This window comes from Canis aureus, chromosome 21 (genome assembly GCF_053574225.1).
Source record: "Canis aureus isolate CA01 chromosome 21, VMU_Caureus_v.1.0, whole genome shotgun sequence".
NCBI classification, from domain to species: Eukaryota; Metazoa; Chordata; class Mammalia; order Carnivora; family Canidae; genus Canis; species Canis aureus.
In genome coordinates this window covers 42606052-42630984 of record NC_135631.1, presented here as the reverse complement: position 1 = coordinate 42630984, position 24933 = coordinate 42606052, and the positions used below count along the sequence as shown (strand labels likewise).

Below are 24933 nucleotides of genomic sequence, written 5' to 3'. Positions count from 1 at the left end.
TAATGGAATCCAGGGAAACGATGGGAATGTGGGGTTTGAGATTTTGTTTTCATCTTTATTTTACAATTTGTCCGATTCTAAGAAAAACAGATGTATTAGCATTTCGTTGATGCTCAAAACTGTTTGAATAAACCTGGTGATTTTCATACAAATTCTAAATACTTAGTGAGAGAGAGGGTTTTAAATGCTTTGGCTCGTGCCTCTTCCAAAAGCCTTAGAGCAGGTGATACAGGTGAGTTAAGTCTACTTGTTAAGCAGGGCATGTTTGTGCCAATGATCCCAAAGTATAGAAGAAATTGCAAGGTTCCCAATTTTACAGCATTGAGAACAACTCAATCTTAATATTGTAGCTTGGCAAAGATAGTGTGTTAAGAGAAAACTGAAGTTAATGATTACAGATATAAATATTTCAAATAAAATATGGAGTAAAATATTAAAAGAATAATATACTATCACCAAGGAGAGTTTATTCTAAAATTGCTAGATCATCAAAAGGTACTGTATTAAACAAAATAAATAAATAAATAAATAAATAGATAAAAAAGAAAAATAAACAAAAAAAGAAAAACAAAAAATGAAAACAAAAAAAAGGCACTGTATTAAAATCCACTTCTGATTTTTTTAAGGTTTTATTTTTAAGTAATCTCTATACCCAACATGGAGCTTGAACTCACAACCCTGAGATCAAGAGTTGAATGCTCTATTGACTGAGGCAGCCAGTTGCCTCCACTTCTGATTTTTTAAAAAAGTTAACATGTAACTTAATATGTAACTAAAATGTAAAAGATAAAATCGTTAGTATTTACAAATAATTTCACTGACTCCTGGGAACACTGAGTGGAAAAAAGGAAAAAAACTATAGTAACCAGTTTTTATTAAACTAGCTTTTTATAAAATTAATACATAGGATGCTATAAATAGGAACCATCAGTTAGAAGCATAATGAAAAGACAGATGCTGTGAGTAATGGCAACAAAACCCCCCATGATTCCTGGGATAAATACATACACAAAGCATGCAGAACCCATTTTTTTTAAAGTCTAAAAATTTACTGAGAAATTAAAAAAGTCCTTGAATATGTGAAGTGATGTAGCATGATCCTTGGAGATAAGATTGCGTATTATAAAGATGCAAATTTGGGTAGCCCCTGTGGCGCAGGGGTTTAGCGCCGCCTGCAGCCCGGGGTGTGATCCTAGAGACCCTGGATCAAGTCCCATGTCAGGCTCTGTGCATGGAGCCTGCTTCTCCCTCTGCCTGTGTCTCTGCCTCTCTCTCTCTGTCTCTATGAATAAATAAATAAAATATTTAAAAAAAGATGCAAATTCTTCTGAAGTTAATCTATAATGAAATTTCAACAAAAATTCCTATTTGATATTTAAACTCAAGATATGTTTGGAATCCTTAGGGCTTAGGAGAACATTTTGAACAAGTACACTAATGAAGAACAGTGCTTGGCAGGCTAGATACTAAAACATATTCTAAAACTACAATATTTAAAACTCTGGGAATAGCACCTGTTCTTTTCCAAAAAAAGATAAGACATTTTGTAGATGAGAATGGAAAGTTCAGCACACAGATCTGAATACGTGGTATGTGTAATGCGTAACAAAGGTGACTTCTCCAATTAGTGAGGAAAAGATCTATTATTGGATAATGCGACTGGTGTAACTGGCTCATCATTTGGGGGACAAATAAGCTTACTCTGTGTGGTATGCCAAAAATAAAATTCCCGATGCATTAAAGATCAAACGTAAAAAGGGCAAACATTTAAATAATCCTAGAGTGGGAAAAGCCTTTATGAAGATGGCTTTCTGAGGTGTGATCTATAAGGTAAAGGTGGAGAGATTATGGAAATGTTATTGAAGAAAAAAAGCTATACACAATGATAGAAGAGATGAATGACAATAGAAAACATATTTACAACACAAGTCACTTCTTTATTACCGGCCTCCAATAGCTCTTACAAATCAATAAGAAAGAGTGGATAAATAGTTGGCTAGATGTATAAGCCAGGGATATAAATGAGAATTCACACTATAAGACATAAAAACAGAGAATAAACATGAAAAAATACTCAACCTCACAAGTAATCAAATAAATGTAACGAAATGAGATGGAAACATTCACCTACCAAATTGGAAAATTAAAATTTTTTAAAAAAGAATAATATCCAAAGCTCACCCTTCACAGGCTGGCAGAAGGTGGGAATAGGTATAATTTTCCTAGCAGACAATTTGATAACATGCATCAAAAGCTTTAAATTACTAATAAATGTTACAGAATTTTGTTGAGGTGGCAGTTACATGACCCGTGCCATTCGTCAAAATTCGAAGAAGTATACATACAAAAAGGCCCCGTTCTGCTGTAGGTGAATTATGCCTCAATAAACTGGACTTTAAAAAGTTTATTGTTTCCATGCTTAAAATTTACCTTTAAAAAGGGATCATTTTTGCAGCGCTCGATCTACATGAATATTCATTAGAACATCATTTAAAAATGAAGGAACTTGAAGGTAACCTAGACATCCTACAAGTGGGGGTTGATAAAAAGGATTGATGGGAGTACCTCTAAACGTGTGCTGAGTGCTAAGGTGAGATTGTATAGGAATATTGAATGACCATGTAACTGTGTCTGAGTTAAAAAAGCAGACATAACACATGTGGCATAAGCCCATGTTGGTAAATGAACACAAAACATTTATGTAGAAAAAAGACTATAAGGTTACAGGCCAGAATATTAAGATAGTGACTTTTCTTTTTGCTTTTGGATGATCTTGTCTGTGTCACTTGCATGTGGCAGGAAAAGCGCAATGGTAATGGTGGTCATGCCTGTATCATCCTGTGTACATCAAAGCAGGACAGTGTATGCATCGCCCTCTCCAGGACTATTCTGGCATTAAGTGAGACAACATATATAAGATGCCTAGCACATAGTGAGTGTTCAATACGTTAGTTGTCTCCTTTCCTGCCTGGACGGCAGATCCCTCTATATCTCCTCTCTGCCTACTTGCCATGGAGCTGGAGACTCCCAGACCCAAAAGCCTGGGATATTCCTGCCTCAGCCCTAGTGCATTAGTCTCTTGCATCCTTAGTGACTCCACTTTTGGCCAGAAATCATTACCTTTTGCTCATCCAGAGGACCCAGCAAACTTGCTCTCATTTCTTGGTAATTACACAGGCGAAGGGCAGACTCCACCCGGGGCAACTGGCTCATTAATTTGTCAGCTTGCACAGTTTTCACAAGGGTATAGATGGGGATGCCTTTTGATTTTGAATTAGAGTACATGCTGATTTTTAATTATTTTCGATCCTCTGTACACTGGGGGCTCCAGGCACACCCCTTGCTGTCTGAGCTCACTGTGTAGTCAGACTCTTTAATAGAAAATTTTTGAGAAGGAAAATCAATCCGGGGCCAAGGTATTCTACCAGCAATCAATGGGTGCTCAGTGAATAGTTGTTAAACGGCAACCCACGGATTCACTGGTCACTGTAACACACAGAGACGTGTTCAAGGAAAAGAACCATCCTGTGTCTCTCTTGATTGCCCTCTCATCCACATAAGGCATTTCCCCTGGCTTGAATTTATTCAGTTTTGATTTTCACTGTGTGCGAAGGGTCCTGTCTGTGAGAAAGAAATGTCATCCCCAAATTGCATGCCCCACGCTGGTCAGACAGACACAACGTGTAGACACTGAATTCTCTTTGGCTTAACAGTGGTTAGAAGGGCGGAGTCACACTTCGCTGCCTGGATTCAAATCTTGGCTTTATTATGGACAGGTTGCTTGTCATTGGAGAAATCACTTAACCTCTCTGGGGCTCAGTTTCCTCATCTGTAGAAGATGAGGAGTAGCACTACCCGCTTCGTATGGTTGTGGTGAGATTGAGTGTGTATAAGTGGTGTATAAGTGATGGGCAATTAGCAGTGGTCGTAGGAGAGGTTGCATTATTGAGCACGCACTTCTCGACGTGGAGGTGGGTAGGGAGTTGGGGGTGTGTAGTGCCGGGCTGCATCTGCAGGTGTTTCTCCTGCTGGAGGGGCACAGCTGGGCGCTGGCGCCGCTCCCCAAGCCCCAGAAGTTTCATTTCTGCCCTTCCCACTCAGCCCCCGGGTGTGTGAGAGCACCCTGGCTCCGCTGCCTTGGGCCGGAGGCCTGTGGTTTAGGGGACTGAGGATGTGGTCTGGGGAGCTCAGGGGGAAGCACAGAACACAGAAGTGTCTTGCTGGAGCAGTGGATTTTTCCTTTCTGCCAGGGCTGCCTGGCACTGCCCTCCCCAAATCCTCAGTCCGTCCTTCTCAGCTGCCCGGGGAAGGCGGTCTAATACTGAGTGGAGCAGAAGGGATAAAGGAAGACTCTGACCTCAGGAAGTTGGTGTGATGTACTTGTCAACGAGAGTGAATGAGGGGAACGCTGACAAACTTCAGGTTAGCCCAAACACTCTCCATGGGTAGTTAATAGGTAGATTGAGCCTACACGGCGCATCAGCTCTTAATTCCACAGTTGGTTCAAATGCCTTAATTATAGCATCTAGTATGGAAGGAAAGGATTGTTTTTACAAAGCTACCACTCCCAAAGGTCTTGGGAACAAAAGAATTCATTACCATTTCAGAGTCAAAACTTCTAGTTGGTTTGTTAACTGGGCCCAATGTGGTTCACCTAAACTGAATACTTTTTATATACAGTCTACTAATTTCTTCACCACCAATGAGCTCTGGCTGCTTTAGACCGTCCAAGGTCAGATGGCATAGGCCTACTTTTTCTTAAACTCCTCCATTCTCATCTAGAACCAAAGTGGAAGTGAAATATTACTGCACAAATCGACAAAAATGAGGAAGTAACCCCAGGACTACAAAACAGGAACTTCAGGGCTGAGGGGAGAGAGAGGAGAGAAAAAAACTCACAAAGATTCATCAATGAAAGGCAAGGTCCTCACCCACTGACTTTTCCTAAATAGTAAGGCTGCCTCTGTCTGCTAGAGGAAGGCGATCGTGGAGAGAAATAGTATTTCTGTCAAAGAGGAGTTTATTTTGTTTTGTATATAAAAAAAAGACCAATGAATTGGCCAGGCAATGCCTTTAGAAGTTGTTTTGGCAAAATGGGGAGACACTGATTAGCCGACCTAATAATGCAGGAGGAAGCACTTTCTCGTAAATCTGAAAGAAGAGTGTATCTGACACTTGGCTGTACATTTGTTGAGTTTGAATTAGGAATCTTATCTCTAAGGACCTCTTAGAAATGATTCTCAGGCTAGCTCTGTCTACCAGGGGCAGGGCTCTACTGTCATGTTCTCGAATACTTACAAGCTCATTAGAAACCTACAGGTTACAATTACACTGCCCTGCATTAGTTAGTCTAAATGGACTGTATGTAGGGGTGTGTGTGTGTGTGTGTGTGTATGTGTGTTCATTCTAGCCTGTTCCAAAAAGGATTGAAGGTGGATTATCTGGATACATAGAGGTCAAAATAACATTACTTTGAAATGGGTAGAAAAAAAGAAAGGAAGGACAAAGGAAATGATCACGGTGGGTTTCAGACAGAGACCAGTTCAAACGCTATACATCACAAATGCTATATACCTGCTATGGGTGATCTTCAAATATTATCTCTAGCCAAAAGGAAAATCAAACCCGTTACTTCATCCAATGCTCAGAAGATTTTAAGCTACTATTTGTTTAGGAGAAATACAGCCTTTCTAGAAACTACAAACTGATAGAGATTTCGCATGAGGATCTCTATAAAGAGGATGCTTTTTGTAACATGGTGAAAAACACCCTCAGCAATACTCTTTGGGTAGACAAAACAATTCTCTAAAAGAAACTAAACATTGAGAGAAGATGCCAGTTGGAAGGTTATTCCTGACAAAGGCTTAAAAGTCACAGGGGTCCAATATCTTAGGCACTGAGTGACCCTGCGTGCTGGCCGATTAACGCAGCAGCCCAACTCAAGGTCATCTTTCAAGGCTGCTTCTGGGTCAGATTCCACACCAGTGGATTCCAACACCTACCAGTGGCTGATTCTGGACCCTTCTCTGAGGCTAGTTTCTAATGGAGTACTGAGCATCTCCAGGCCTGGAGAAAGGAGGCTGAGCTTGACCTTGTTAGTGGTCCGGGGTGCAGATCCCAGGAGGGAATCCTTTCTCAACTCAGTGTATTATGGGCTTTTCGACAGATAAATTTGTCATCTCCCTGTTGAGCTATTATAGGCCTCCATTACAGTAATTTATGGTTCATCAGTTGAGCTCCAATCGACTTCTTTGCTTTGCTTTCTGCACCCCCTCCCTCCATGCAGCTCTTGCACTGCTTGAAATTGGATGCAAATTTCCTTCCTTGATCCAAATTTCACCACACATTCCCATCTATAACTGTGTTCCATCCATACCCGACAACTGTACTTTTTGTTCCTAAATACTGATACTAATACTGACTTCATGCCCTGGCTAAGGTTATTCTTTCTGCCTGGATGTTCCTTCGCTGCTCCCTGTATCTGCCTAGCAAAATGGAACTGATCTTATCCATCAAGGTCGGATAAAACCCCATTCATTCACACTCCCTTTCTATCCCCCAGGGCAGGATTAATTGCTCCCTCTGCAAACCACTTTTGAAATCCTTAGAACAAAGCTCTGTGTGTGTGTGTGTGTGTGTGTGTGTGTGTGTGTCTTCCGCTGTGTGCTGGGGCTGTGCTTCTGCTCCTAGTCACCTACGCCCAGCACAGAGTCTGGCACACTCTAAGTAGTCTGCAAACACATGATGAATCAATGCTGGACATGCATAAGTCAAATTCAATTTTGGCAAGAGCGATTGCTTTAAAATGAGGATGGATTGGGGCGCCTGGGTAGCTTAATGGGTTAAGCCTCTGCCTTTGGCTCAGGTCATGATCCTACTAGGGTCCTGGGATCAAGCTCTGTCAGGCTCCCTACTTACCAGGAAGCCTACTTTTCCCTCTGCCCTTCCAACCCACTCATGCTCTTTCTCTCTCGCTGCTCTTTCCTCTCTCTGTCTGAAATAAATAAAATCCTTAAAAAATTTGTTAAAAAAAATAAAAGGATGGATTAGAGAGCAATCTTATGGGAAGGGGGTTAAACTGTAAAGACATCTTGCCTTGCCAAAGCAGTACCTGAGCTTTCTTGGGGCCTGGCACAGTGCCTGAAACGTATCAGATAGTTAATAAGTGTATGTTGAACTCCTGGGCCTGGTGACTACAACAGGATGGAGCAGGAGGCCCAGAAAGCCGAGCCTGGCAGATTATAAGTATAGACAGCTCTCAGTGTAGACAGATGCAGGGTTTCCGCATGAGGAAGCGCAGCCAGAGGACAGGAATGGGGAATGCCCGGGAGGGGGCCAGAGTCCTTAGAAGTGTCAGATGGCAAGGTCCCTGTGGTCCTGGTGGTCCCTGTGGCTGGAGGCTAGGAGAGTACTTGAGTTACCAACAAGGCAAATGGCAGGAAGGGGCAGGACCCCAGTCCTAGAGGCAGGTTTAACAAGCAGGGCTGTGCTGTAGAAACTGAGGCAGAAGTGGTTAGAAGAACCTAGGATACAAGATGAGAGCAAGATGACTGCAGAGGTGGTTCTGAACAACCCAAGGCAGGACTCAGCATGGAGACTCGGCACAGGGCTGAGCCTGTAGGGCAAGGGGCCTGGGTATATGCCCTGCTGTGGGGACACGGCCACCAGTGGTGGGCACCAGGCAGGGCCTGAGGAAGCTGCCACCCAAGATTAACACAAGGACTAGGTTCCAGACTTCTCTCCTATTAAACGCTTCTTAAGAGTGACATCTAGGGGCAAATGCCTTTTAAGTATGCTCCTCGAGCTGCCTGCTTTGCATAGATGTGCCCCTGAGGGTGTCATCTAGCTCCCCTGGTTTCTTCAGCTTTATCTAACATACATATGCTTAGTGCCTACTGGATGCAAAGAACATCTTCAGAATGCTTGTTTATAGTAGGCCACTTTGTTCACACTCCTTGGAAACTACACATTGAGAGTATGCTATAGGTATAGACTGTGTGTCCTGTTGTCTTGGCGTGACCTATGGACCCCATGGGGGGGTGGATAGGTAATATTTACATTAGTAAGGGAATTGCCACAAAAATGTGAATGGGCACCATAGGGCGCTTACACATTTGTAGGAATTAATAAAACATTAGATTTCATAATTAGGATTATCTCCTCTTCTGATGTGTGGATCTGTGACCTGCATCTCGAAGGCTTACGAACATCGGTGTGGTTGTAGTCTGTCAATCTGCTCCTAAGTTGCTATTTCATAAGCTCACAGGATATGATGCATGCTGGAGAAGGAAGAAGCCCCATGGGTTACCTGCTCTTACTCAGCAGCTCCACCCTTTTCTCCTCCGCACAGCAAATACCTGCAGAGCGCTTGCTATGTCTCAGGCCCCACAGGAGGGATTCAGGTCAGATGTGACCCTGCTGCACAGGCTTACACACACCATGATACCTGCCACAGGTTCTGTGAGGGCACCGTGCAGGGGCGGGGCAAAGCACAACTCCTCGTGGAGGAGATGGCTCTGGGGAATGTCCTGAAGCTGAGACCTGAAGGGTGTTCCAGGGAAAGGGCCACCGTGACCTTGGCCGAGTGAGAGAATGTGGGGAGAGTACCACGGGGTCTGGCTGGAGAGGACAGGAGCTCCTCGACCAGAGCCTTGCAGGGCAAGCTTAGAGGTTTAGATTTTATCCAAAGTGAGGTGAGCAGTTTAGAGAGAGGAACACTGTGTCTGTCGCTTAAGTTCAGTTTTTAAGCAAATCCTGATTAATTTACAACCTTCTAAAAGGCCAAATAATAGAATGAAGGAAAAACACTAAAAGGTTGACAGTGTTCTTTTTTGGAAGGTGGGATAATGGGTTTTTAATATCTTCCTGATATTTTTAATATCTTACTGGCTTTAAAAAAATTTATTACTTTTAAAATTAGGAATCCCATCCGCAGGTTCTTCTATGAAAAGAGGAGGAAGCCAGATTTCATTTGCTAATGATATAAATGTATGTGCATGTCATCTGCGTTCTCAAGTCATTCAGTGAAATTTAAAGCACAGTGAGTCTAAAATAGTCAGTGGGTAAAACGCGGTTTTGTCTTTTCACTCTTTGGGAAGGAAGAGATTTTTCAAAGGAGAATTTATCAACCTTGTTATCATCGAAATGTTTCTGTTTGGCACCTGGTGTAACAGGATGCTGCTCCAAAGGCTAATAGATGTTCTTGGGTTCAAATAGTGAGTATGCCTTGGTTTTGTGCCCTTTTGTCTGATTACAGCTTGCTTCTGAAGTCTATTATCAATATGGTCCTGGGCTCAACTAAATCTTTTGGAAAAAAAGGAAAAGGGGGGATAAAGCAGGGCCTTCCTCTTTCAGTGTTTGGCCTTCTAGCCTCTGGCCCAAGCTAGGTGTGTTTTTTCGTCTTTGTAGAGAAGGCTTCCCTCATGCTTAACAAAAAAGTGGGTCAGCTTTTCTCCACCCTCCCTAACAGGTTATTCAAATGTGGTGCGTGCATGAATTAACCTTACCATTCAAAATTAGCAGTTCGCTGGAAACGAGGACACCTTTGATTCAAAATGTAAATATATTACACCATCTCCTAGCCTGCCTAAAAATGGCAGCTTTATTATACAAGATCCTGCGGTGCTATTTAGAGAGTTTAGGGATGTACTCTCAGAGCTTGAAGGACCTCGTCTCAAAAGGGGAACATAAAACTAAGAAACAGAAAAGCTTCTGGAAGGCTTAGTAGTATGTTAAAAAAGAAAAAAAAATTGTTACAAGGTCTGAGTCAAATAATGAAAAACCTGCTGCTCATTTTTGTTAAGCTGGAAACTTTAGAAAGTCTACGTATGTATAATTGTATACGTGTGGGGGAGGGCAGCTTTTTTCCTGTTGTGAGTGGGGAACGTGGGGCAAAGTATGGGGGTGGGGGGCAGACAAGAGGGGGCTTGAGGGGGGACAGGCAGCAGAGCTTGGGCTCTCTCCTTGCTCTTTCACCAGAACAAAGCTACTTTTTTTGTGTTCTGTATATTGCCCTCTTGCTTGAGATCTCATTTCTAAGAGGGCTTCTCAACTTAAACGTTGTCAAAGTAAGAAGGCCTGTTGCTGTGTGTATAATGCTGGAGGCTTCTGTGTATTGAATTTCGGCCGAGGTCCAGGTGCTGAGATGAGCATCCCACCTCTTCCATTCAGATAATCCCTAAAGATGGCACATGAAGTAGGTCTTCCCCAGGTCACTTTATAGAAGAGGGACCCAAAGTTCTGAATGCATGAATCCTTTGTATCACCTGCAGAGATTCTAAGTAGCAGGCCAGAATTCTGCTCCAAAGCCCAGCCTTCACCCACAGTACTGCTCTGGATCTGTGTGTGAGGCTCCAAGGACATGTATTCACCGGTGCTTAAAGAGTATTAGTGCTCTGAAACACAGACAAGCAAGGCCAGTGAATCTACAAAGGTGTGTGTGTGTGTGTGTGTGTGTGTGTGTGTGTGTGGTGCACACCTGCCTAGAGGTCACTTAAGTGAGGGGGCTTTACGTGGCTTGGAAAAGCAGCTTTGGTCGCCGAGGACAGAGAAATGGTCCCGGCCCGAGAGAACAGTGCAAAGGCTCCCTGCAAAGGTTTGATGCTTTGGATGGAACCTCTCTGTGGCCTCCCACATCCCAAGTTGTTTCTCATTAAAGCATATTTTGAAGTAAATGATAGAGAAGATTAAAGGGGGAGTGCTGCTAGGATTTTAGGGGTGGCTTGGGCACTGTGGGGTCCACGCGAATAGAAGAGATGGGGGCAGGCGTTCTGGGGAAAACCACCAACAAAAAGAAAAAGAACACATGCCCAGAGGCAAGGGGGGCCTGGCAGGGAGGGCAGGTTCCCAGGCGCCTGCCTCCAAATGGCATGCTCGCAGCTGGGCTTGCAGCTACTCAGATGAACCCCCTCCTCTGGGAGAACTGAGTGTCCCCCTCTTCTTTAAATGGCAACATTCTTCCAGGGTTGGTTTTTTTTTTTTTTTTTTTTTTTTTAACCGTTTTCCTCTTCCAGGAAGTTGTCAAGATACACAATTTTTAACTTTAAAGAAAAACAGGACTGAAATGTGTCAAATCCCTGGAAATAGTCTGAAACCCAGTTGAGTTTACACAGAAATACTCCCCCCAAAAATCCTAAGACCATCTGGCACCAGAGATCTCAGTTTCTCTGACAACACTCCTGGAACTGTGGGAGGGTGCGTCCTGTAATCAAATCGAAATCGGCCAGGAGAACAAACAAGAACAGACCGGTTTCAAAACAAGACGTATCCTGGTTCTTGTTCCACTGAGTTTCAAGGTCCAGGCCACCTCCCAAGGATAACGGGGGACTCAAGAGGAGACTCTGGAAGAAGATTTGTTCCTGAAATGCCAACTGCAAACTGATCTGTGTTGAAGAGGCCTTAAGGCTGAGGGGAGGGGACGGAGGGCTCTTTAAAGGGGACCTGAGGCACACGTGCAGATAATCACTCTTCCTCTACTGATCTGTTTGTATGGGGTATCGTGCCAGTATTTTATGTAGCAATTAGTAGTCATTTAGAGTTCTATTCATTCACAGTTATTAAATTTGCAAGTGGGTATTTGAAATATTTGATAGTCAAAAGTGGATGGAGACCAGGAAGGAATGAAAAAAAGAAAGGAGGGTGTGAACATTCCCCGGGAGATGGGTTGACCCATGTCAAAGCTTGTGTACACTGGTCAGCAGAACATGCCAGAGCTGTTTGTACCACCTGTAGACAAGCTGATGGGATTTCAAATGAGAGGAGAGACTGTCCTTGACACGAGTGAGACGCGTACAGGGAGTGATGCAGCTGGAATGCCCTGTCAGTAATTTGATAAATACACACCTGTAGCAAAAATTAAGAGCAGCTCACAATTGTTTGAGAATCCTGAAAAATACAGGTAAAAATTTTGGCTTTTCTGAGGCCCTGGCTTGAATAGGGAAATGCACATTCAGAGGCTGCACCTGCTTGCTGGGCCTTCCTCCTTAGAGACCCTCTTCGGTACAGGGGCCAGCCTGGCCTTCCCTATTTGCCAGTCCCACTGGTTACGGATGGAATGCTTTCACTTGCTGTTTGCTTTTAGGTGGGAGGTTACTGAGAAGTGGCATTTTGTACTTGGGGATGAAGTGGAGGAAATGGAAGAGGAAGGCATGGTCAAGCCAGAGGGAGTGGGCGAGACAGAAAGGCGCTCGCGGAGGGAGGCAGGAGGGCTGCTGTGCCTGGTGGGCACCATCTGGTCGGTGTTCTCGGAGGCGACTAAAAGGAGGCCAATTACCTGAAATTTCTGGAAGTGTAGGCTTGTCTTCTTTCCTGAAGTTCCCATCACAAACAGGAAGTCTGGGGTTAGCACAAATGGCACTCTCTCTTTATTAATGCCCAGGAAACTTTTGTAATTCCCAAGAATGTGTCCAAAGTCAATATGAAATAGATTTCCTTAAGAGAAGAAAATGCCTGACATCATCACACTGGCACAATCGCTTGTAACAACACTCTGGTTTGTTTATTTCCTGAAATATTTTTTAAGTTGCCTGAAAATGAGCTATCTTGGGTGAGAGAGCTATTTTTACCCTGTTTTATCAGCTTGTGATATTTTTCAGCTTAGCAGGTGTGTGTAGTAGTAACCACAAAGCACTCTTTGAACCAAGTGTGTTTTTGATATCCTTCTGGTGTTCTTTAAATGACGCCAAATGCCATTAAAAAAAAATTCTCAGCTCGTCTCAGAATTATTCTTAGAAATAGAAGTCCAGACTCTCGGGCTAGTCTGTCAGCATTATGCCTGGGACTCTCTTATGCCCTTGATGTGACTCAGAATAGATGGAGGTTCACTCTGCTTGGGGGAAGGGCATTCACCATTTACTTTTGAGTAGCACCATTGAAAAAAACCATTTGGGGGGTTGCCTGGATGGCTCAGTGGTTGAGCATCTGCCTTCGGCCCAGGGCGGGAACCCCGGGGTCCTGGGATCGAATCTGCATTGCGCTCCCCGCAGGGAGCCTGCTTCTCCCTCTGCCTGTGTCTCTGTCTCTTTCTCTGTTTGTCTCATGAATAAATAAATAAAACCTTAAAAAAAATTAAAAAAGAAGAAAACCATTTTGAATCTCCTTTGAGTCCATGTTTACCATGGGCACTATTACCACTAGGATGGCCACCATCTCTTCTTGTCTAGATAGCCTGTATCATGTGCATGGTCCATAAGCATGTGACGTCTCTTGGTTCTCACACAGAGCAGCAATTTACCCTAATATGGTGCTTTTTTTTTTTTTTTTTCAGACTCCACTCTTAAATTGGTCCAAATTTCTTAGAGAAACATTTCCTGGAACTGCCACTCCCACTGTCAGGGAGGTCAGTGAACTTGTGACAAGGGGTAGGTTAGGAAGGCAGAGCATTTCAGGGCGTCTGGGAGTTCTTTTTGTCACTTCTCTGTAACATCTGACACTAGTGATCACACCTGTCCTCACCAGCTTCTGGGATGTGCCCCTATGCTAGCTTGCAGGCTGTTCTCTGGCTTTTCCTTCTGAAGTCTCATTTCTGGCATCTTCTTCCATTATTCACTCTCAGGTCCTCTCTGGGGTGATCACAGCATCTATGTCGCTGCACGGTAATGACTTCGATGTGTGCTCCCACCTTGAACTCTGTTTAAATACTACTCTGTGCCCAGGGAGGGGGAGAAGGGGAGTCAGTACTAGTTCAGTGGGGACAGTGTCATGGTGGCATGGCAATGTGAATGTGTTTAATGCCATTTGCACACTTGAAACTGGTTAAAATGGCAAATCTTGTTATATGTATTTTACCACAATAAAACAATTATAATAAATAAACTCACCTGTCTCTGTGATCATAATATTGTCATTGTGCCTGTCACCTATTCCCAGGACGAAGGTAGCCACACAGTAGCCAGCACAGGAATAAACAAATCTCTCCACAGCTGCCTGAAACTAATTAAAAAGCATCCAGATATTAGTTGTGTTCTAACCAGAAAAAGCAGCATGAATCTATGACAGCTGACTTCCACAAAGGTACCATTCTGGGAACTCTTTTCAGAGACTGAGTCGGTTGCACCTGATTTCATTTAATGTCATATCTACTAAGCGCTGACTTTCTCATTGCTCTCCTTATATTTTAGGTGAAGATTCAGTGAATCACAAGAGCAGCAGGAGGAAACAAGAGTCAAAGAGCAACAGTTCATCAAAGGGCTCATTTCCTCTCCATGCATCGCTTGCCGACAACTCCACAGAACCCATAACCATTTCTCCTTCATTGGTGAACATATGTTTTGCTTGTGACCACGTCAAGTATGCACGGGTTCACAAATCTACATGTATAACAGACTAATAAACGCTGCTAATTATATTCCCTCCCCAAAAGGCTGCTAACCATGCAAATGAGAAGTGCTAATCCTGTGCAGCAGAACTTGAAATGACAGCCAAACAGCCCAACCACGCAGCTTGTGAAGGATGCAGCATATGTACTTCTGAAGGATGGGAGAACTGACATTTGCAGCATCCATAATTCACCGTTTAGATTAGAGGGCAGTGGGTAAATGAGAAATTACTTTATGGGATGTGTCGCATTTCCCAGGTAGGAAGGGATTCATACTGGTGACTAAAGTCTGCTGAATGACCAAAACAGACTATCATAAAAGGTGCCAACACATTATTTCATGGAACCAAATTTTATGCAAAGCATGCCTGATAATTAAAGGTGAAACAAATGCTCACGGCATTCTGGACAGAGCACCTCCGTTTTAGGCGGATCTGCTGTGTCACACAGGAAGGCCCTGCAACGCCCCACACCCCCCCCCAATGGCCTCACCAGTAAGGGATTTTGCCCAACGTCAGGAGGCATGACACTGGTAGATGCTTTGCAGACACGAACCCATTCTTGCTACATAAATGGCAGGCTTGGCAGGAGCCTTCAGAGCTGGGAAACGCAGGAGCTCACCTTTTCTTCAATAGCACATTTTTCTTTGAGCCAGTGATTCAGGACTTCATCTTTGAATGCACCTGTGTTGCCCACTGTGCTTTGCTGAATTTTGGCAATTGTTGTGGCATCTTTCACGATCTCAATCATCCCTGTGGGAGGGTGTGCAGAATCTGGTGTAAATTGGCCTGACCAATGGACGAATGCCTGACCCAGAGGACGAATGGTTGTGTGGCTTTGTTGACTGGAGGGCAGAGGGCTTTTCAACCAGGGGGGTATTTTTTTTTTCTTTTAAAGATTGTATTTATTTACTCATGAGAGACACAGAAAAAGAGAGGCAGAGACACAGGCAGAGGGAGAAGCAGGTTCCCTGCAGGGAGCCCGATGCGGGACTGATCCCAGGACCCCAGGGTCATGCCCTGAGCTGAAGGCAGATGCTCAACCACCGAGCCACCCAGGCTCAACCCTCAACCAGGGGGCTGTTTTCCAGGTTTGTGCAGTTGGTTTTCTCAGGAGGGACAGAAAGAAAAGGAGAATGAGGTGGAACTTTTGTGGGACATGCTTTCAGTGTCCCTGAGTGAAAAGAGGAAAGGTCGGGTTTGAAAGGTAATAAGGAAAAGCATTTATGCATATGTGCTGGGCAAACTGCCTTTTTCTTTTTTAATCACAGGGTCAAATGGGAGTGGTTTTATATAGTTCTCGGTTCGGAAGCTTGAATAAAAATATGTTTCGCTGAAACAAAACTGTTAAATGTCTATAAAAGTATCTAAGAGTAGAGTAGGTGCTGCACCTGGGTGGCGCAGTTAAGTGTCTGCCTTTGGCTCAGGTCATGATCCCCGGGTCCTGGGATGGAGCCCTGCATCACACTCCTGGCTCAGCGGGGAGTTGGCTTCTCCCTCTCCCTCCGCCCTTCCTCAGCTCGTGCTCTCTCTCATTCTCGGTCACACTCTCTCTGTCAAATAAATAAAATCTTTAAAACTTGTTTAAAAAAAGAGTAGAGTAGGTAATAGCTTCAATAATGTGAATTCTAAGATATTAAAATAAGTGACAGATCTTACCATCTATTTTTAAATGTTATTTGTGAGAGAGAAGTTTAATGTGCAGTGAAACAAGTTACAGCTTAGACGTGGAGAAGTAAAGGGGAGGGGATGAGTTCTTACTAAAATCATTGCCATGTATAGTCACAGGATTGGAATCACACATTAGTGTATTTTCGACAGATCCACATTAAATCCAGAGTCACATGCACCAGTCTTGGAACATTTCCTTCCTTTTTATATGGGTATGTTTGTAATTTTTCTGTTATTAAATGCCTACACTGGGGGACTCATGATCCTTTAAAGCGAGCTGAGGGGGATATTCATCTCCTGAGGGAACCACATACCTATTTTGTCTCCAGTTGAAATGCAACCATATGGCAGGAGGTACAGATCCAAAGATTCTGTCTCCCAAATGGATTCCATGATTCGTAGAATCTAGACATCAGACACAAAGGCGTTTCCACGATAAATATATATTTGTTTAACGTATTTTTTCTTCTCCCTTAAAAAACAACCTGACAGTCTTATCTGGTAACACAAAATATGTAAGTTAAAGCAAACTTTCTAAGCAACACCTGTACTTTATCAGTGTGGTGCCCTAAAGTTCCCCTTCTTTGGGAGCCTCTTAATTTTGGTCTCTGAGATGTGCTCTGGGGAAGAGGATCAATGGATTTAGTGTGGGGAGAGGCTGTAGTCATGTTTCAGCTACTTAGATGTTCCATTCCAATTATGCACATTTGACCACCACACACAGAAAATGTTCTGCTCTAACATTCTCACAGGTTTTTATCCATAAGACATTCTTGGGCTAAACCAAGGCAACACTAACACAGAAGAGAATGCTAGCTAATTTACTGAGTGCTGTCTTATGTCAATCCTTTGTGTTTACCCTATAACCTGAGTATGATTATTCCCATTTTGCATGTGGTTAGACTAAGGCTTCATGAGCTTATGTAACTTGCCCTCACCTGCCAAGCAGCATGTGTCAGCCTCGAAACAAGTAAGTACATAAAAGGCGAGTGCAAACTTCCCCTCAAAATGAGAGGAACGATACAGTGATGCTTTGCGTTTTTGAAGCTCTTGTCTTCGAATAATTCAAAGGATTCTATAGGTTTATTGGAAATGCAACAAACCTTTAAAAGGTTTGAAGGATTTCTTTTTCTTTCTTTTTAATACTTCTGGGACAATATGCATAGTATTCTTGAAGAGAGAGCAAAAGGTATTATTTCCATATCAGAAATAAGTACAAACAGGGCAGCCCGGGTGGCTTAGCGGTTTAGCGCCGCCTTCGACACAGGGCGTGATCCTGGAGACCCGGGATCGAGTCCCGCATCGGGCTCCCTGCATGGAGCCTGCTTCTCCCTCTGCCTCTCTCTCTCTCTCTCTGTGTCTCTCATGAATAAATAAATAAAATATTAAAAAAAGAAATAAGTACAAACAGAAACAGAATTGAAAACATGACCAGTTTTTAAATAAGCCACATTTAAATCAACGAGATTTGCCTATTTTAAGTAAACCACACTAAAGATTAGAAATTATCTTACTAAAAAAAAAAAAAAAAAAGGAATTATCTTCTCTATTGGTGAGCTAGAATATGGAGACTATTACTTTACTGGTTTGCAAAGCCAGAAATGTTAGAAAATCTGGAAAGCGATTAACATTGATTACCATCCACCCTCTGTTCTAGGAAGCCATTCACTCTTGCTATTGAACTGCATGATTTCTGCAATCACCTGCCTGTTGTGCATGTGGATATATACCAAAGGGAAGTAGCTAAGGAGAGCACAGATATGTCTATTTATATGAATAAAGTGAATGCTAGGGGGCCAAATATGTCTATATTTTATGTTACCATCCTAGGAATGGGGTGACTAGAGGGGTTAGATGAGGGAGACATCTAGCTATATGGGAAGGTTGGGTGTGCATCTTCTCATGGATGGACAGAACTGGGATGCTCACTAGCTTGCACACCTAATGGTCCACAGCCAAGCTCCCCCAGTGAAAACTCTCTGGATCTTTAATCATTGTATGTGGACAGAATGGGGGGATGGGAATAGAATCAGTAGAAGGCATTTTTTTTTAGATCTAATACGGAATTCATCTATCAGGTTAACAAAAAAATTCCTTAAGGGTAGCGTACCTGTAAAATCAGCATGTCTTGGCGCAGATCATCCCCGTGTTTAAAGATGATCCCAATCGTTTCATTCGATAGGGCTGTAGGGTCAGCACATTTAAACTCAAGCCATAGGGGCTTTTTCTTGGAGGCCATCACTTTACATTTTTCAATCTGTAAGGAAACAGCCGCATGTTTCCTACACATAATGAATACATACTGTGCAGATACAAATCCTCTTGCAAAGCATTAATACAAACAGCCAGTTGGAAAATGATGTTTAATGATTTGGGTAAAATTACAGAAAGTGTTCTTACCAAATCTGCAAATGCCCTCTGAGAGCAAGTCATACGCCTCAAAGCAAGAGTTCTCAAATTGTGTTCCTGAGAGTCTGTGGAGGTGCCCAAGAGGCAATGGCAGGTCCCATCTTCCACATACCCCACTCCTACAGGGCCCTGGTACTCCCATGTGCCCGTTAATACAGAGCAACTCCACCATTTACTCAAGCTCAACATACCCAGTAAATAAAACAAAAAGCCATACCAAAGCTGATCATAATCAAATTGCTGGAAACCAGGGTGCTAAAAAGAAAATCTTAATAAAGCAGCCTGGGGGAGAAAAGACCTACATGTACAGAAATCAAAGATAAGACAGGAGACTTATCATCAGAAAATATGCAAGCCAGAAGAAAATGCTGCTGAAAGGGAGGGAAAAAAAAGGTCAACCTAGAATTCTCAATTCAGTGGAAATGTCTTTCAAAAATGAAGGTGGAATAAAGAGGTCCTCAGACAAAAGCTGAAAGAATTTCTAGCCAGAAGACTTGCAATATAAGAAATATTTGAAGGAAAATGATGCTAGATGGACACATGAACCTATACAAAGAAGTAGAGAGTCCCAAATGTCGTAATTGTGTGGCTAAGTATAAAAAAATGTTTAATCTATTAAATCTAATCAACTTTTTAACTGTTTAAAGCAATTATTATTATTGGGCTTAAAACATATGTTGGAGTTAAAGGCATGGCAAAAATAGTACAAAGGATGGGAGGAGGGTAATGGAAGTATATGGGTATAAGGTTCTTACACATATATGAAGTGGTTTATCTTCTGGATGTTACCCAGAGCATGTGATATTGATGTAAGGACATCTACCTGTTTATTTACTTATTTAAAAGGTTTGCTTGTTTATTTTAGAGTTGTGGAAGGAGAGACAGAGGGAGAGAGAGAATCCCAGGCTCCCTGCTGAGCACAGAGCCTGATGCAGGTCTCCATCTCATGAGCCGGGGATCGTGACCTGAACTGAAATCAGGTCAGGAGCTTAACAGACTGAGCCACCCAGGCACCTCAAGGATAGATATTTGGATCAATAAAGTAGACTAGAGAATCTAGATATAGACTCATTTATATATATGAGTTGATATCTGACAAAAATGCCAAGATACTTCAACAGGAAAAGGTTAGTCTTTTCAACAGATGGTGCCAGAAAAGTTGGATATTTGATTCTTAAAACAAAAAAAAAAAAACAACACCACCTGATCTTTACATCTCATCGTACACAAAAATGAACTCAAAAATGGATCAAAGACTTACATGTAAGAGTGAAATCTGTGAAACTTCTAGGAAAAATATTTGTCACATTATGCAGTATTTCTCAACTTTGGCACTGTTGACATTTTGAGCTAGATCATTTATTATTGTTGGGGGGCTATCCTGTGGATTGTAGGATATTTAGCAGCATCCTTGGTCTTTACCCACTAGATGCCAGTAGCATTCTCCCAGTTGTGACAATAAAAAAATAGCTCCAGACATTAACAAATATATGTGTGTGTGTGTGTGTGTGCGCGCGCGCGCGCATGTGTTGAGGGGTGTCACACCTGGTTGAGATGTACTGGATTAAGCAAATGTTGCTTAGGACACAAAAAAACAAACTATAAAAAAAGTGGTCAGTTGGACGTAACCAAAATCAAACCCTCTGCTCTTAAATACACTACCAAGAAAATGAAAAGGCAGGTCACAGACTAGTATTTGTAAAATGTATACCTGATAAAGGATTTGTATCCAGAATACATAAGTAGCTCAAAACTAAGAAGGCAACCCACATTAAAAATGAATGAAAGATGAGAACAGAAACTTCTCAAAAGAAGATAACGAAAATAAGCACATGAGAAGATACTCAACATCATCGGAGAAATGCAAATAAAAGCCACGGTGAGATACCGCTTCACCACTGGAATGGCTAGAGTTAAAGATTGGTGACAGTAAGTGTTGACCAGGAGGTAGGACCACTGGAATTCACATACATTGCTGGTGGGAATATAAAACGGTAAGGTCACTTTGGAAAAACAGTTAGGCAGCATCTTATAAAATTAAACACGCACGTACCATGTCTCCGCTATCTGGCTGTTAAAATATTTACTTGAAAGGTAAATGGAAAACAAATCGTATATCCCCACGGGGGAATACCGCGCCGTCATAAAAAGGAGCAGACCACTGACACACAGTGACACGGGTGGATCGCAAGAGCAATAGGCTAAGGAAAAGGATCCAGATGCCACAACCACATACTATGTGATTCTACATGAAATTCTAGAAAAAGTAAAATGACATGACAGGAGCAGATCTGCTGTCTAGGCTGGGGGACGGAAGGAGCGAAGGATTAACCGCAAAGGAACGTGAAAGAACCTTTCCTAGAACACGTCTGTGGAAATGTTCTATATCCTGACTTGGTGCTGGTGATATACGTGGGTCAAAATCACATCGCACTGTACACGTAAGATGGACAAACTTTACTGTGCATGAAGGATTCCTTAAGAAAGCTGATGTAACACGAAGCGGATGGGAGACTGCCTGGCTTTGAGGCTCTGAGTAGCTGGCAGTCAGGGAAGGCCTTGACAGGAGCCCTTGCAGGGACTTTCCAGCTTCTGTGGCTCGACACAAACGTTAGCTTTGCACTAATGTGCACCAGCAGTTTCAAAACACAAAGACCGCTTGGAGATGTGAAGGTGATACCTACCACTAGTGCTCCTGCCTTCAGTCCAGGATCATACGGCACTCGAAAGCTTTCTGGGAGATTCAAATTCTGCAGGTTCTCAAGCTTTTGCTTAAGTTGTGAAATAACTGCAATTGTCAAAAGCGCACAAAAGTTACATGAGTTTGAGAAATAGCCGATATTACCTGTAACATTTCCTGAGGCCACGTCTCTTTACCACGTTCTACCCATCTGGCCTGGTGTGGAGCAGGAGCACAGGGTGCAGGGTTCTGTCTTTGAGGAACCCACCATAAGAGATGGCAAGATAAGTCAGGCTTACTGTGGGGCATATGGCCGTGGATGCGTTCTACGGCAGAGCATAGAAGCTTTTGAGCCAGTCAGGTAGGGAAAGGATATTTTGAGGGTAATGCGAAGGCATGAATACTGTCATTTTCATCCCAACATGTGAAACTCTGAACTGCCATGTGGTTTGGGGAACGGACATGTAAATAACATACAAAATGCCATCCAGTGAGTGTTCTGTGTAAATGCTTTTCAAAAGAGGAAGTTAGATTACGTGGAGACAACGTGATGGCCTCAAAATTTAACTTAAAATTTAATTCAAGAGTTCTTTAGAATTCTAAATTCTAAGGCTGAAGATATAGGGTGAAAATTACTTCCTGGATAACATATTAGAGGCCAGTACAAGTGTTTCCCTTTCTTACTTACAAGGCAAATAAAAGTAAGATGATTATTACCATTCTTAATTTTTAGCAGAAAGCATTATTGGTGTATCGGAAAAGAGTTAGGAGAAAGTGGAAATTCAGAATATTTTCAAAAGTTTAAAATACTGTCTGAGTATGTTAATATGTGTCCATTAGGGGCCACAGTGCTGGAGGTAGGTATACAGAAATGAATAAGAAATATCCCCTGGTTTCAAGGCACATGTAGTTTACCAGACCAGAAAGATGTGTTAATGACCATAATAAAGTATCAAAACTCAAACCTATGGGAATACAGAGAAAGAGTGATTAATTTTCCTAGGGGCAGGAGCAGGATTTCTTAGGGGTAAGAAGATCATCTTAGAAATGACTTCTGAGAGAAGGTGTATATATGTATGTGTATAAGTACACTGACATATATAAATATATATGTAAATATACACAGATTTTTTAAATTAGCTTCTCAATAAAATTACATACATTGAAAGTGAGGAAGAAGGTAAATATTTGCAAATCACTACTCTCTGCGTGCAATTATTCTTAAAGCAATGCATCTTACATTGGCATAATGCTTTTAAAATTTTTCGAAGAATTGAATGTCTCTCATCATAAATTCATCATTGGTGTGTTTACATGTATAATTCAAAAAAATATGAACCTGAGAAAGGAGAGCTTGAAATTTGTCTACTCCACTAAGATAGAAGATGAAAGAAATCTGCTCCTGGCTCCCTTTAGGGAGGCAAGACTCGCCTTCCTGAAGGAGAGGAGTCATCACAGGGCATCTGGAGAGCAAGGCCTTTGGGAAGCGAACCAAGAAAATACAGCCACTGTACCTTGGGAACTGACATCGTATTTTTCAGCAGAGAGCGATTTGATATCAATGGTGACCTTCTGTAGCATCTCAATCACTTGAACTTGTTGAGTGAAGTCGTGCAGCATGGCAGTGCCGCAGCCCCTTAGATAGGCTTCCAGAAGCACGGCAAACCTCTGCTGATAGTGCCTGGACTGGGCTATCTCGCTTCTCAAGAACCAAAACAAGAAATGACCAATTCTTTTGTTCTGGGGGGGCGGGTTGGGGGGAAGGAGAAGAAGAAGGGTGAAATCATGGTGACTAATGCTCTGTCAGTCAATTCTTGCTAACTGCTAGAATGTCACACTGTCACCAAAGTGTAAGTACTTACTCTTAAGCCACGCTTCAGCAGAAATCTGGCGAGGGCGCTGTCATGGTATGGTTCAAATTTCACAGCCTGAAAGGAAGAACATGTGGGCGCTTTGTAGGGTTGCATTTTGTGTTGGTTAATCAGGAAAAGGGAAATGGGTTTTATTGGGTCTTTTTCTGGCTGGGGTGAGGAGAATCTTACCAGCCACTTAAGTCCACTTAAGTCCACCCTTTGTCTTCGAGGACACTTTGGGCCAGAGTGAACCGCTTGCTTAAGGACTGGGATTAGAAGCCAGAACTCTTGACGCACCGTTATGTGCTTTTGATAACTTCAAAGGTGAAGCGGTAAGGCTTTAGCTCCCATTAAGGACTTACTTGATTTATTGGAAGGACACAGGGGACACACGGGGGTGGCCATAACAAAATCTACAAAAGCGGAATGTTGAAGAGGTTGTTGGAAAGAAAATGGACAGTGGAGATAAGAGTACACGTAAGGAAAAAAATATTTGTTAGATGTGAAGATCCTAAAGATCCCATGGCTCCCCTTTTGCTCAGGATGCGTGTTGGGCATCTCGCTGGCAGGTCACTGAGCTGCCTCACGGGCCCTTACGCCCAGGCCTGGACCATCCCCACTGAGCGATTACTACCCCCTGCCCTGCTGCCGTGTATACAGAGCTTTTTGTCTGAAGAGTCTCTGATTTTAGATGCTCCTTTGGGTTTTGTAGTTTTCATATCACTTGGCTATCTCAGGGATACTGACTTGGGTGGCAGACAGCTCCATGACTGAAGAAAAGGCACTGATAAAATGTAAAAAAATAACTAAGAATGGTGGGTGTATGAATATCTGTTGTAACATTGTAACAATGTACATGTATCTGTTGTAACATTGCTCTATCTTTGCAGTAAGTCTGCTAACAGCTGCAAGACTGGCAAGTAAGAGGCATACAAAGTTATAGGGTGGATGTCACGTGTGTGCGTAAAGAGAGGCTTAAAATGAAAGGACTTAGAGCATATTCCTTTTATAAATAGAAATGGCCTATCTTCCCCCTCCTCCCAAAGACCCAAAGAAATTCCCATTCCACTTTATGTTTTCCGGCCCATGAGCTTCTTGGTACAATTTCCAGTTCTAACTCTGGTCTTCCAGTTGGGAAATGATTAGTACTGATATGATACTATGTCATTTATCCTCATGCTGTCAGAGGTGCTTCAGATGCTTGTGTGCCTGCAGCCGCCAGGAAGGTCTGAATTCTGAGAATGTGGTTATTAAGCCACGGTACTAACTTCAGAATCAGTTGTAAGTTTCTAGATCGAACGTGAGTCTTTTTGACCTTATTCGTGTTTCACTTCTATAAACACAGTGCAGATCTCAGCCAGGAGACCATTTTAATCAGGAATGAGTCATTCAGCCATAGCTGAAAACGTCCCAAGTAGTTTTACAAATGACGGCTCTTTTTCAAATTTATGACCACAAACGCAATGTTAGTATTACTTACTGACCTCTTTCGTTTAAAACATTTCCAAGAAGAACCCTATTTGCTTTCCAATTCTGCAGAATTCACTTGTGAGACTGAGAATGAAAAAAAGAATTCATCGGTGAATTAAATTTCATTAATTGTCCTTTGTGTTATGTCAGTATCTATCCTGGTGGGCAGAGAAAATAAATATGAGGTACAGTGAATAGATGAAGACGAAGGTCGAGTGTAATGTTTCAAGTATCTGCCTGATGAGAAGGTGAAGATTCAGAGTTAAGGGTGAGAATATCCAAAATGCTCATCAGAAAACTCTGAGGCCTTCCTCTAACGATAGATCATGATTTGACAGTTTAGTGTCTGACACTTAGCCTAAGTCCTAAAGATCTCAGATCAAATGTCACTTACTCAGAACCGTCCCTGGTTTCTTCCAGCTAAATGAAGTATCCCCAGGACCCCTGCCAATTGTTTTCATAATACTCTGCAGTTTCTCCCAAAGCATGTGCACAATTTGTTATTAAATATCTGTTTGCATGTGTATGCACTCACTG

General features: G+C 42.5%; 1 protein-coding gene and 1 long non-coding RNA gene across 4 annotated transcripts in view; one reads left to right on the top strand and one right to left on the bottom strand.

Annotated features, from left to right (window-relative positions):
* LOC144292968 (uncharacterized) overlaps positions 1-16162 on the top strand; it is a 37339-nt gene extending 21177 nt beyond the window's left edge. Inside the window, exon 3 of the long non-coding RNA XR_013360391.1 lies at positions 14118-16162. This is a non-coding gene — a long non-coding RNA (uncharacterized LOC144292968). The remainder of the gene's footprint in view (positions 1-14117) is intronic.
* The window catches only part of PIK3CG (phosphatidylinositol-4,5-bisphosphate 3-kinase catalytic subunit gamma), a 34874-nt gene that overhangs the window by 3660 nt on the left and 6281 nt on the right, over positions 1-24933 (bottom strand). For 2 of the 3 annotated variants that reach the window (XM_077864016.1, XM_077864017.1), the window contains exons 3-10: positions 22936-23001; positions 22588-22813; positions 21078-21181; positions 18095-18241; positions 16299-16389; positions 14936-15066; positions 13818-13929; positions 12272-12429 (exon numbers count right to left, since the gene is read on the bottom strand). In XM_077864016.1, the coding sequence (XP_077720142.1) occupies positions 12272-12429; positions 13818-13929; positions 14936-15066; positions 16299-16389; positions 18095-18241; positions 21078-21181; positions 22588-22813; positions 22936-23001 (1035 nt within the window). Of the gene's footprint in view, positions 1-12271; positions 12430-13817; positions 13930-14799; positions 15067-16298; positions 16390-18094; positions 18242-21077; positions 21182-22587; positions 22814-22935; positions 23002-24933 lie in introns of those variants that run through there. The other variant, XM_077864018.1, reaches the window with a different exon arrangement.